This window comes from Prunus dulcis, chromosome 2 (assembly GCF_902201215.1).
Source record: "Prunus dulcis chromosome 2, ALMONDv2, whole genome shotgun sequence".
NCBI lineage: Eukaryota > Viridiplantae > Streptophyta > Magnoliopsida > Rosales > Rosaceae > Prunus > Prunus dulcis.
Window position 1 is genome coordinate 6,027,468 of NC_047651.1, and position 13,600 is coordinate 6,041,067.

The window sequence follows — 13,600 nt, forward strand, 5'->3', positions numbered from 1 at the left end:
TGGTCTTTTAATTAAATTATTCAAGTTATTAGTCCTTTAACTCTTTGTTTTGCTTCAAATTATGACCTATCCAAAAATACCAGTCACTGCCCCAAACTCTCTCCGGGTAAGAAAATGACCAAATTACCCCTATCTCAAGGATAAATTTGTAATTTTCCTTAAATAATTTAAATAAGGGGTTTAATTTGGACTCGGGGTGTTACAATCTATCCCCATATAAAAATTTCGTCCTCAAAATTTCATACCTGTCACTCGAAGGGTTATGGGCACTGGGCCCGCATCTACTACTCGGGTTCCCCAGCTCTTCCTCTGAAAGCCAAACGCTTCCATTTGTGATTTGATTCTCTTCTAGCTCTCCCACTAAAAGAAATCCGCGTTCTTTGACTTCTTGATATTTTCCGATTTTTGGCGTATATGATCTCGAAGTATAAAAAAACAAATTTGACGGTTGGATCATTGAAACTAGTTTCGTAGAATGCATATGCCATCAAAACAATATATTCACTAACAATTAAGAGTTTATTTATACTTTCGTTAAATATAACATAAGATTTTTTGGTATCCACTAGTGCAAATGTTTTAAATTGAAGATCAAATTCAGTCATTGTATTCATATAGGGTCAAGGAGTGTAGCTGTAAAAAAATCATCAAATCGGAGTTAAAAGAACCGTTAAATCGTGATTTTTCATTTATAACTATCGAAAAGTTTTGTCCCATTACTAGATCTCTGAATGTTTGTTTTTTGCGATTATTGGGGTATACGATCTTGAAGTATATACAAACAAGTCTTATGGTTGGATCGTTGAATGGTGTGTGTGTATATATATATATATATATATTTATTTATTAAGTAGCTTTAAATTTATTTATTTTGTACGTATAACACTTAAGAAATTGAATAGTATATACATTTATTAAGTAGCTTTCACCTTAATTATATTTTAAATCATAAAATAAAATATTATTATTTTTTATTATTCATAACAATTATTTTTATAAATATTGTGCTACGAACCAATTTTTCGTCTCTCAAAAGTTTGCGTGACCAATAGTTCGTCGTGCAAAACTCAAAAAATTTGGGCGAGTACCAAAAATGGGACGCGGGTTTTTAAAATTAAAAATAAAAACTTTAGACTTTGCGCGACCAATATTTTTTGTCGTGCAAAAATTTGGGCGGGTACCAAAAATGGGACATGGGAATTTTTTTATATAATTGTTTTAGACTTTGCACGACCAATATGTATTTTTCCTCGGGCAAAAATTTAAAGATTCTGGCGGGTAACAAAAATGGGATGCGGGAATTTTTTTTTAAAAAAATAATTTTTTTAGACTTTGCGCGACCAATATTCCTGTATTCGTCGCGCAAAACTTTGCGAGACCAATATGTTTTGTCGCGCAAAACTTTGCGCGACCAATATATATTTTTCGTTGCTCAAAAATTTGGGCGGGTACCAAAAATGGGACGTGGGAATTTTTTTATATAATTGTTTTAGACTTTGCGCGACCAATATGTATTTTTCGTCGTAAAAAAAGTTAAAAATTTTGGCGGGTACCAAAAATGGGATGCGGGAATTTTTTTTTTTCAAAAAATAATTTTTTTAGACTTTGCGCGACCAATATTTTTCGTCGCGCAAAGTGATACGATTTTAAAAACCGAAATAACTCCTCCACCATTTTCTCAATTTCTTTCTCTACTCTTACCTCTCCTCTCTTTTTCCCTCTCCCCAAATCCCACCCTTTCTCTCACACTCACTCCTCTCACTTAATCTCTCATCTCTCTCTTCACTATCTCTCACTCTCACTCTCACTCACTCTCTCATCTATCTTTTCACTATCTCTCACTCTCTCATCTCTCTATCACTATCTTATCTAATTCTCTCACTTCCCCCTCTCATTCTCACTCACTCTCAATCTTGCCAAAAGGTATATTCTCTCCAAATTTTAAATTTTTTTCATTAATATGTGTTTTTTGACCATATTTGTTTTTTTGTTGTTGTTGTTATTATTTGACCATATTTGTTTTTTTGTAGGTAATCATCGAGACTTTGATGGCTAAAGTTGAGGATTAGGAAGCTATCAAAACATATTATCCACCACTACCACCACAATATGCTTGTATTAGAATTTTATTATTGTACTTTGTTAATTCATGTGTACATTTTGAATATTATATATATATATATAAATATTTATTTGATAATTTGATCACTATTTTTCATATGTAATTTTATTTTGAATATGTCAATTTAAATTAAAGTAATTAAGACAAATCTTACAATTAAATTAAATTTAAAAAGTAAAAATTTGAAAAAATTACTATAATTAAATTAATATCAATTTAAATTAAAGTGATTTAAAAAAATCATACAATTAAATTATATTTAAAAGTAAAAATTTGAATAAATTAATATTAAAGAAATAATAATAAAAAGTAAAAATTAGTTTATTTTAATTAAAAAAATTTAAAACACAAAAAAATATTTCGTCGCGCAAATATTTGCGCGACGTTAGTGTTTGTCGCGCAAAACTCTGAAAATGTGGGCGGGTACCAAAAATGGAACGCGGGAATTTTTTATTTTTTAGATTTTTTTGAGACTTTGTACGACCAATGTTTTTTGTCGCGTAAACCTTTGCGCGACCAATGTGTTTCGTCGCGCAAAGTTTTGTGGGACCAATATTTTTTCGTCGCGCAAAGTTACTTTGCGCGACCAATATTTTTTCGTCGCGCAAAGTTACTTTGCGCGACCAATATTTTTTCGTCGCGCAAAGTCACTTTGAGCGACCAATGAAAAACTTGGTCGCGCAAAGTCTTTCTTCACGATCTTTGCGCGACGGATTCTGCGCGACGAAGTTTTTGTCGCGTTAAAATTTGTGCGACTACAATGTATTTTGCGCGACGAAATTCTCTTCGTCGCGCAAAGTGTAAAATGTAGTAGTGAGCATTATGCTTAACTAAGGAAGTATAAGTTGCTAAAAAAGCAAGTAATAACATATTTTACAGGCTGCTTGTTATGTTAAAATAGTAGGCATGTTTGTATATACATTGAGATGTTAATAGTGGGAAGCAGTTATCAAAATAGCAAAATTTGGATAATTTTGAGTAGCATGCTGTTTAATTGGGCAGGTTTTGTTTTGCAATTTCTTCATGACTTTTCTTCTCTTTGATGAAGATCTTGACCTGTTATAAAAAAGCGGGAAAATAGTAAGTGTTAGTGTTGATGAATGGGGAAAATCGAGTTAGGACAATAATCATAAACATCTAATTATGTAGGATGATCCCATCTCTCTTTTCCTAAGAGGTGGTTTGCTAATAGCGAGGTACAAACTAGTTTTCTGTAGCACAGTACTTGGCTATCAAGGTGCCATCTTCTAGAACTTTGCTGCTGTAGGGGTTGTTAAAGCCATGGAAGTTACTGTTTTACCCTCACTGGGCTAGGGTGATAAAAAATTGCTCCATGTTTGTTCAGTATAGTCCTAATTTTTGCATTTGTATCTGAGGTTGAATCAGTTGTTTTCCTATGAGTGGTTTTTTTCTTTTGGTTTCCTGCTAAAAATAATGCATTATGATTAGTAATTATGCTCATAATTATAAGTGTTATACTGGCATTTATGCCATTTTATTTTGCTTTCCCTGAGAGAAGATAAGATTTGTTAACTTGCAGATCTTTGACTGAAAATTAAGTTGAAAGATTGAAAGTTCAAATCTCACCTTACAGTTTGCACACTAGATTGAACAGGCATCCCTTTATAGATTAGCATCAGTCATGACTGGAATGAGTTTATTCTTCCCGAATGATGGAAATTGCATTGTATGTAAATATGCTTTTAGTAATGGGTTGAATTTCTCTAAAGAGCATAGCTAAATCTGAATAAGATGTTTAATCAAAAGATGTAATGATTAACATGGATTTTGATAGATGAGTGGCAGTGGAGAATTCTCCTAGTAGTTTGGGAAAAAAAGGACTTGAATTCTCCTACGTTCATTTAAGCTGCTGTTCAATTCACTCAAGGTGGAATGAGTGTGCTTGCTATTTTTGCTTTTTCACCTGTTCAGAGCTTAGCGTTAGGGTTTAGGGTTAAGTTTTCCTGTTTGGTGGGCCTTCAAATCATCCATTTAGTGCTTAGGGTATCGGGTTTAGCTCTCAGGTTATTGGCTACCATTCACAATAGTTAAACCATAAACTCTAAAGCGCTAACAAGCGATTCTACATCCTAAAGTAACAAATTGTTTTGAAACAAAAACTAAAGATGTAAAATGAAAACAGAAAGGAGACTTGAAAACAAAACAGACTGAGCAGCTGCTCAAGCCGCTTTCACAGAATTCAACACCATTATAATGTTGACATTCATCTAATCAATGATTAGCTATAATGTTGTCATTTTCATTTTGTTTTGGCCTGTCATGGAAGTATATATCGATTGATAAAAATCTTTCTTCCCTTGCAGTGTCAATCTTTGGTGGAAGAATTGTCAGCTTCTCACTCAACAGATCTGCAGCAGCGTGCATATGAATTGCAAGCTGCCATTAGCTTAGATGCTCCTGCAGTTGAGAGAATTATGCCGTCAGATGCAAGTTGTGAAGACATTGAGGTCATATTTAATTGCATTATCTACTCGTACCCTTTGTTTTTTTGCTTCTCCTTTAAAGTATTAAGAACTAAAGTAGTTCTGCATTTCTCTTTTCCTTGTTATTTGGTGGTTGTTGGCTTACTGTCTGAACCTCCTGTTTTCTAATGGTAAAGTCTAATGGTTGTTTAACCTTGTGATTCATTAAGTTTGGTGACCCTCTTAATGTTATATGCCAAACGATATACTGTAACTTTAATTTTCTCTGGTTTTTTTCTTTTTACAAAATGTATCTTTTGGAAAGCATTTGTTGAGATATATCAAATAGAATCCTTGATGAATATAAATTGGGTATAAGGAAAGTGAACTAATGTATGCCTCATTAAAAAATGTAATTGCCTTGTAAATTGTTCTAATAGGACGTACCACTTTTCCACGTCGTGATAAGGTACTTTCTCATATGGATACATTATCTTTGATGCAACATAATTCAGTTTTTCAGATCATGATTGTGTTTGTGTTTCACAGATACGTTATTATGAATCATGACACAACATTAAAAGATCCAGAAGAATATTTTCCAAAATAGAAATACTATGAAAAATGAACATGTATCCTAACTGACCGTGAATGCGGAAGGAATAGCTTTGCTTGCTTCCTTGTTAAATATGCCCTATCCGTACTACTTATGGGATGAAGTTTGAGAAAAAGTAAGGGCCCATATCTGACAATTGCAAGGGCATTAGTGATATTTTTTAAATACTGAACAGTCAGCCTCTATAAATAGGCTAGCAAATCATTAAATGAGGGACTTTTTTTTGGTCCAAAAGAAAAAGGCCATTGTAAATGTTGACTGAAAAATAATCTGACTAGATACCTTACTCTGTTTAAGTAGAAAGATGTCATGTATTGTTTGGTTAATGCTGTTCTTGACCTTCCGATATTTTATTTGGTAAATTTTGAAAATGTGCTATGAATGATATGTATACAGTTATCAACTGCACAGGTTTTAATAGGGTCAGCAAATTATTGCTTTCCCTTCTTTTATCATTCTCGTGTATGTATGCATGCATGGATCAATGTGAAGATAATAATCTTCAGGTCCCAATTGTGATAATGTCAGTTATCATTATTAAATTGTACATGAGTTTCTGAAGCCTTATTATTGCTTGACACTTAGTATGTATGCTCGTGCTGGAGGCACTAATTGTAGATTTCCTTGTAAAAAAAAATACAAAGATTGCTTTATTGTAGTTTTGGCGCATATAAACATGATGATATAGATCTTGTGGTTTAGATCGAGAAAAATTCGGAATCAGTTTATGAATGATTAAAATTGCTTATTTGACCAACATGCATCTATTATACTGGCGAAACTTAATTTATGTAGCTGCCTTTGGTTGGTAATACCTGGATGTTAATCAAGTGATTCTAATTGGTATTACATGACATGCTTGAATTAGTTTCCCGACTTCTTCATCCCTGGTACCTGCATCTTATTTCTTCCCTTTAGTTATAAGTTGCTCTTTTCATGGATTTTGCAATTGTATTTCTCTAATATGCTTGAAAACCTTGATTTTGGATCATGCGGAAACCATTTATTTATCGATTTCTTGGATAAGATTATTTTGTGTAATATTAATATTCATCTTCTCTTGCAGATTGATAAAAGACTTTCATTCCTCAATGGCTATGTCCAGCAAGCACTAGAGAAAGGTGCTCAGCCCTATATTCCTGAGAATGAGCGCTCTGGAATGTTAAATATCAGCAACTTCAGTACCCAAGATCAGCATGAAGCTTTAACCCATGGTCTTAGGTTTGAGGCATATGAGCTTCCAAAGCCAGCAGTGCCATCCAGAATTCCTCCAGCTGCAGTTGCATCCTCAACCGAGCTTGTTCCAGTTCCTGAACCATCTTATGTTAGGGAGATCCGCCAGCCTGCATCATTGCCACCTGTTTCAGATGCAGGATCTTCGGAACTTAAGTTACGACTAGATGGTGTTCAAAGAAAATGGGGTAGGCCAACGTATTCCTCTCCAGCATTGTCAATCTCAAATTCCTCTAGTTCTAGTTCCCAGAAATCAGCGAATGGGGTCACACAAATAGATAGCGTGAGCACTTCAAATTCAAAAGCACGTGATACTTATGAGTCAAGGAGGCCTCAGGTTGAAATTTCTCCAGAAAAGCAGAAGCTTGCCAGTTCACTGTTTGGGGGATCATCAAAAACCGAGAGGAGGCCATCTTCTGCCAACCATAAGGTGTCTAAGGCGAATATCCATGCTTCAGAGAAGCCCCAGGTACCAAAGGCAGCAGCTGTACACACTGAAGTTAATCATGAACGTGCTCCAGACTTGCTCGATTTGGGTGACTCAACTAGTAGTACTGCTTCCACTGTAGATCCTTTCAAGCAGTTAGAAGGGCTTCTTGATCAAACTGAAGTTGCATTAACTGCAAATCATGGTGCAGCTGGTGCTGCTAAGACACCTGATATTATGGGATTATATACAGATACATCTCTCAGCGGGCTTAGTAGCAGTGTTGGCGACCCTTTGCCGACCAATAGGGATGAGTTTAATCTTGCATCTGAGTTATCAAATGCTACAAGAACTGCTCAAAGTGGGGTAACACAATTGAATAAGGGTCCTAACCCTAAAGATTCCTTGGAAAAGGATGCACTTGTAAGGCAGATGGGTGTGACCCCAACAAGTCAGAATCCCAACTTGTTTAAAGATTTGCTTGGCTAAAACTGTTCAGAATGGCAAACTTTCGATCGTGATTGTTCGAGATTGTTTGCTTTGTGGTATGTGCATGGTCTTTCAGTGTGGCTGGCTATATGATAGGAAATACAACTCAATTCAAACAAGTTTCAAGGCCACCATGCAGAGCTGTAAAGGCACCATACACCAAGAATGGTGGCAAAAATGAGGTATAGGCTTTTGTATTTGTTGGACAGTGGCTTATGTAGGAATATAACCAAGTTGGTGACGCTTGAATATGTTGGCTTGAGCCATTTCAATGCGGAGCTTTTTCTTTGTGGCAATGTGGGCGGTTTTGCAGCGCTCCACAGACACATGGTTTTGCCTTGCATATTTGTCTACATTTACACTGCTGTGTGCCTCTCTCTTGTTATAATACGGCTGTATGAAGTGAATTTTTGTTTTTGTGTTGTAGGGACATTTATTCATGTTTGTCGTAAGTTTTACTTGGTGTCGGTTCACATTGTAAGTTGTAGTTATCTTTTTGACTATGAGATGCCCCTTGTTATTTTTGGTGGCTAAAATTGGACATTTGACATCTCCAGTAGCTATCCGGTCATGCAATGACAATGTGCTTTCGTGAACAAAGAAGTTATATAATTCTTGGCGTCTTTTTCTTAGTTTCTAAAGCCAAATTCTTTTGTGTAATGGAGCCATTGGAGATGTTAGCTCTACCAGGGCTGTTCAAACAGCAACTGGCATTCAAAGAACCACAATCTATTCACAAACTAGATAGGAGTTCGAAAACAACATAATATGCCAGCAACGTGAGTTGCAGGATTATCAAAAAATCTTTTCATTCCTAGATTGCTGCTCATCAAGCTTTTCATTCCTTGTCCTTGCAGGATTATCAAAAAATCTTGAACGACTATACCAGCAACGTGAGTTGCAGCAACTAGACATGATTTAGACATGCTAGGATTCTTGTACCTTGCCAATACCAGCAACATTACTAGTGTAATGAGACACAATCTTTCAAAGAAGTATTTTGGGCATATTTGGACGCCTGTTTACAATTAATGTATGATTTTCAACAAACCTTGATTGGAAATTATGAAATAGATAAATCTGTTACATTTCATCCCCAACGTACATCAATTCCAATGAATGAGACAGAAGAATCATAGACAAAGTATATGTGTGGAATGAAAGCATTAGATAAATCCGGCTTGCTGTTTTGTTCATCTGTGGATAAATGCTGGATGCATCAATTGAGAAGAAACGTATTGTCTTATGCAACTTAAAATGGAATCTCAGAAACTGCTGGTGCCTCAACACACCTCTTGATTACCAGACCATTGCCTGGAAATTTGGTTCGTTTCAACAGCTGAACCTGGAGCTTACATAAACCACTTTGGAACTTCATTGCCTGAAAATTTAATATCGAATGTAGAGCACTAAGAAAAAGGATTTAACCCAAAACAAAAAGAACAAAAATTCACACCCTGAAAACTACAACATATACCCCAGAGATGCACAGCAAAATATTGCTAAATTTGAATTGAACACAAAACGCAGATATATGACCAGAAAATGCAAAGATATCATTCAACATTTAATGGATTTACATACTTTGGCTCCTCGTTAAGATCAGTGTGCCTCCTCTTTGGGTGATCAGCCTCTCCTCTTTGAGCTTCATGATCACCAACGTCTGATAACCTAGGCCTCTTGCCAAGACTAGTCTCTGATGCTGACATCAGCAACCTGGTGGCCTAATAGGTGGACCCCGCAGAGGATTTTAACGGGTGTGGCCTCGAATCTGAACTCAAATATAATTTGACACTAATTACCCCCAACGGATTGCAATTGCGTCTGTTTCTCCCAACGTACTGCGCTGTTCCTCAGATTCAATAATGGAATACAGCTAAGACCCACATTACTGTCCTCTATCCCCATAGATATCCCGCCGACCCATTTTCCATTGATATGAACACTTGTCACTGCGAAGCATTCATTCCCACATGCGTTTCCCTTATTAACAACACATATAGCCAATCTTAACGTCTCCCAATCTAAATTTGGAGGAATTTCAAAACAAACTTCACATCGAGCATAAGAGTATGCGTCTTCCTCTTCCTCATCAGAAGAGTATTCGTCTTCCTCTTCCTCATCAGAAGAGTAGTCGTCTTTAACTAGTGTTGCATCTTTACAACAGCTGAACCACTTTGGTACTTCATCGCCTGGAAGATCAATGTCAAATTCAGAATGCGGAAGAGAAGATACCTACAATACAATTGGTTACAACAATCATCATCTTAACCATATAACATAGAGGGAGAGACAAAGAGAGACACAGAGAGAGAAGAGACAGAAACCTGATCCAGAATACTATTTTCTGTGATGTCATAGCCACGTAGGCTAACGCAATTCATCAAACCCAAATACTCAACCTCCGATGATAGTGGCAGTTTTGGAAATTTTTCCAATGATGTGCAGTTATCCAGGGATACCCAACATACTCTTGGTGGAAGTAGTTCTTGTGGAATTTCTCGAACACTCTTGCAATCACGCAAGGTAAGATACTCCAAGCTCACAAATTTGCTAATGCATTCCGGAAGCGTGACAAAATTGGCTCCAGATAGATCAAGAAATCGTAATGTGGACCAGCAATGAAGCAGCCGTAATTCAAGCCTTGTAAGATTGAAGCATCTCTCAATATTCAAATTTTCAAGCCCAGTAAGATGTTTAATTGATGGAGGCAATTCTCTTATGCCACTTCCTTCCATATCCAATCTTCTTAGTGATTCCATCTTCACTTCTATTTCTGGGAAACTCTCAAGACTTGCACAACCCTCTAGGTCCAGTGTTTCTAAGGATTTCAATCTAAGTCTTCTTCCAAACTTCGTAAGATTAACGCATCCACTGAGATCCAAACTAACAAGTTTATCAAGGAATCCAACAGAATCATCAAGCGAAACCAAACTTGTACAGTCAGTTAGAAACAAGTACTTTATGTTCCGGATTCCGGATAAGTCTGGGATTTTTTCTAAAAATTGACAACTACGCAAATTCATATATGTCAGGTTTGGCAATATAAGTGTTGTTGCGAACCTCATAAGCTTAACGCATCCCTCAAGATCCAAACCAACAAGTTTATCAAGGAATCCAACAGAATCATCAAGCTCAACCAAACTTGTACAGTCACTTAGAAACAAGTACTTCATGTTTGGGATTCCGGATAAGTCTGGGATTTTTTCTAAGAATTGACAACCACCCAAATTCATACATGTCAGGTTTGGCGAATACTGTGAGACAAGAACACAAAAACAGGAAATAATTAATCACACGCTTCAAAAGACAAAAACTTAGAAAACAAATTTCGTGTTTTTCCTTTTGAAACTAACAACTCTATTTGAAATTATATATAATAGATGAAAATAATTTCAAATACATACCTTAAATCCCTCCAATTGTCTGATATGACTGCGTGGCATTCTGAACTCAACAAGACAATATCCTTGAAATTTGGGTGGCAAAGATTGTAACTGACAACTAGGCCAATCAATAAATCTTAACGCGTTGGGCAGATAGTTAATGTCCCCACATAGAGATGCATTATGGTTTATGAAAATTTGAAGATTCACCATATTACGGAAGCACTCTGGATTCAAAGTTATCTCAGCTGGTTTTGGAAGCTTCACCATGATGCCTTTAATCTTTCTTGTTCCCTAAGATGGAAAAGCATTAATTAGGAAACGAAGTCACAAACCAAAATGCAAGCACATTTTGTTAAGAAAATTAAGGTAACATAAGGTATTCTTTCATGTCAAATTGAATATAATAACACATGTGATACTTACAGTACTTTCCATTAGAACTTGTATGACATCCTCGTAAAACCACAATCTACTACGCTCGCCGGGATCATTGGGGGATTCTTTGTGAACTATATCCTTGCCCAGTTTTTCTAGCAAGTCGTGCATTAAAATCCTATTATCCCATTCAACAGTTATCATTGCCTTATCAACTAGTACTTCAATGCAATTTTTAGGGACTATTTGTAGCACAACGTCCTTACTTGCATCCTTGAAGAAACATGCAATGTCGAGAAAAACTTCTTTTGCGTCATCATCCAAGGCATCATAACTTTTTTGAAGTATTCTTTCAATATGCGTATAAGGTTCTCCTTTGTAACCATCTAATATAACTTGCCAACTTCCAATACTTCTATTACGAAGATGAGAACCTAAAATTGTTAGAGCTAGTGGAAGGCCATCAGCAAAAGCTATTACACGTTGTGCGAGTTCCAAATAATCTTTTGGAGGTTCACTCCTTCCGAATGCATGCCAACTGAAAAGCTCAAGAGCTTGGTTGTAATCTAACTTCTTCACCTTGTATATCAACTCAATCCCATGATTTTCTAGCAATCCCCTATTTTTTGTAGTAATGATTACTCTACTACCCTCACCAAACCAATCATCTCCAGCCAAGTTTTCTAACTGCTCCAAGTGGTCCACATCGTCAAGAATTAATAGAATCTTTTTATGCCTCAGCCGTTCTTTTATAACACCGATTCCTTCATCAACACTCTGAATTTTCAACTTGTTGCCTAGATACTTATGAAGAAGAGTCTTCTGTAGCTTGATTAAGCCTCCATGTGGCATTGAATTTTCCCTGACATTTGGCAAGAAACAACTTCCTTCAAACTCATGGGCAATTGCATTCCATATAGCTTTTGCAATTGTTGTCTTGCCTATTCCAGATGTCCCCCATATCCCAACCATGCGACGACCATTCCCACCAACATCTAAAAGCTTTTTCACATCTTGTACATGAGACTGAATTTCAACTGGGTACTTGGCCACATTCCAATATGTGCTGCTCAGTACTTGGATTAAGATTCCATCAACAATGTTGTTGATAAATGTAGCTTCATACCTGCCAGTTTAACCAAATTAGACACATTTAGTGAATCAGATTTAAACATCCAACCACGCAAAAGAACACAACATCAACGATCTTGTACGTAATAATTCTTCTGACCCAAAAAGAAAAAAAAGATGTTAACAAGGATTTAAAACTTTATATTTTTACAAAAGGATACTTTTCTTTAACAATGAGTAACAATTAATATTTTATCTTGAAAATGATAAAGATAGAAATATACGTACTCTCCATCCTTGAAAGTATGTCCGGACAAATTTGCTGCTTGTCTAAGAGCTTCCTTCCATATGAGCACTTTCTTCTTGTCATCCTTGAATTTGCTTTGAATAAGGCCTTTAAATGCATCTCCAAAACTATTTGTTTGCTTTCGTACATCCGACGGATCCACCTTGTAAAAAATGGGCAAAACTATTTGTTGCTTTGATTCTTTACATTGAAGGATCTTGACAAGTTCATCCAAGCACCACCTCGAAGATGGATAGTTTTCAGAGAATACAATGAGAGAAATTCTTGATTCTTCAATTGCTCTGACAAGGGCTGGCGATATTTCTTCTCCTCTTACAAGCTCTCGATCAATGAAGGTTCGGATTCCCTTACGGACTAAAGCCTCGTGCAAATGATCTGTAAAATTGGTGCGTGTATCCTCACCTCTAAAACTCAAAAACACATCATATGTCCATGATGAATCATGAGTGAAAGAAGAAGAAGAAGGAGAAGAAGAGACTGGTGGTTGAGTGGTTGTAGGGGGCAGATCTGAAGGAAGTTGAGGTTCCACCCCAAAATTAATTGGCAATGGGGAACTCCCCATAAACCTGAATAAGAATTTGAAGAACATTGAAGAATTGAAGAAGACGCAGAGAGAATCTTATCTGATTTTGTATTGATTTTCTTTCTTAATAAAACGATACAGTAAGAACTAAGCTTATATACATGACAAATAGCTTAAGGCTTAAGAACTATGGCTTGACGAAGCAGTTTCCTACCATCTTCCATGCGGACATGATTAAGTTAAAGGTGTGAGGAACTTTCGTTTCAACTTCCTTTACCTTTTCTTTGCTGAATAAATTGCTTTAAGATAGTGCACATCACATGGCCAGTATTGCTATATAGCAGAAATGGGCCTACATTGACAGCTACAAAAATGGTCAAACGATGGTATTTCTTTTTCTTATTAAAGCTGGTTTGTATCTCTTTTTCTTTCAGTACATGGTTCCTTCAATGGAAAATGTATTCTCTCGCTGATCCAGGTGGATCTTTTCAAGATAATTAAATAATAAATATTATTTACATTATATCATTTATCAACCATTCGACTCGAATGGTTTAAGAAGAAATGGTTCTCAACCATTTAAAAATTAATGGTTTGAATTATCTAAGGAATTTAAACCATTTAA

The 13,600-nt window shown here is 36.0% G+C and overlaps 2 protein-coding genes across 4 annotated transcripts in view; one reads left to right on the forward strand and one right to left on the reverse strand.

Annotated features, from left to right (window-relative positions):
* Positions 1 to 4,015: 4,015 nt before the first annotated feature.
* On the forward strand, positions 4,016 to 7,892 carry LOC117618012 (AP-4 complex subunit epsilon-like). Its single transcript, XM_034347645.1, has 3 exons — positions 4,016 to 4,146; positions 4,410 to 4,590; positions 6,228 to 7,892. The coding sequence occupies exons 1-3, from the start codon at positions 4,016 to 4,018 to the stop codon at positions 7,308 to 7,310; spliced, it is 1,395 nt and encodes a 464-aa protein (XP_034203536.1). The 3' UTR covers positions 7,311 to 7,892.
* A 383-nt stretch (positions 7,893 to 8,275) lies between these two features.
* LOC117617925 (TMV resistance protein N-like) overlaps positions 8,276 to 13,600 on the reverse strand; it is a 20,626-nt gene continuing 15,301 nt past the window's right edge. Inside the window, exons 2-7 of one of the 3 annotated variants that reach the window (XM_034347552.1) lie at positions 12,434 to 12,934; positions 11,123 to 12,200; positions 10,718 to 10,990; positions 9,638 to 10,567; positions 8,895 to 9,545; positions 8,276 to 8,691 (exon numbers count right to left, since the gene is read on the reverse strand). In XM_034347552.1, coding sequence (XP_034203443.1) covers positions 9,105 to 9,545; positions 9,638 to 10,567; positions 10,718 to 10,990; positions 11,123 to 12,200; positions 12,434 to 12,934 — 3,223 coding nt within the window. In that variant the 3' untranslated portion in view covers positions 8,276 to 8,691; positions 8,895 to 9,104. Of the gene's footprint in view, positions 8,692 to 8,894; positions 9,546 to 9,637; positions 10,568 to 10,717; positions 10,991 to 11,122; positions 12,201 to 12,433; positions 13,172 to 13,600 lie in introns of those variants that run through there. The other 2 variants (XM_034347551.1, XM_034347553.1) reach the window with 2 other exon arrangements.

Excerpts from the sequence above, each read along its gene's own strand:
- LOC117618012 (XM_034347645.1), top strand. The coding sequence starts at position 4,016 with ATGAGTGTGCTTGCTATTTTTGCTTTTTCACCTGTTCAGAGCTTAGCG. Across the intron at positions 4,147-4,409 it reads GTATCGGGTTTAGCTCTCAG|TATATATCGATTGATAAAAA; the intron begins GTTATTGGCTAC and ends CTGTCATGGAAG. Across the intron at positions 4,591-6,227 it reads CAAGTTGTGAAGACATTGAG|ATTGATAAAAGACTTTCATT; the intron begins GTCATATTTAAT and ends CTTCTCTTGCAG.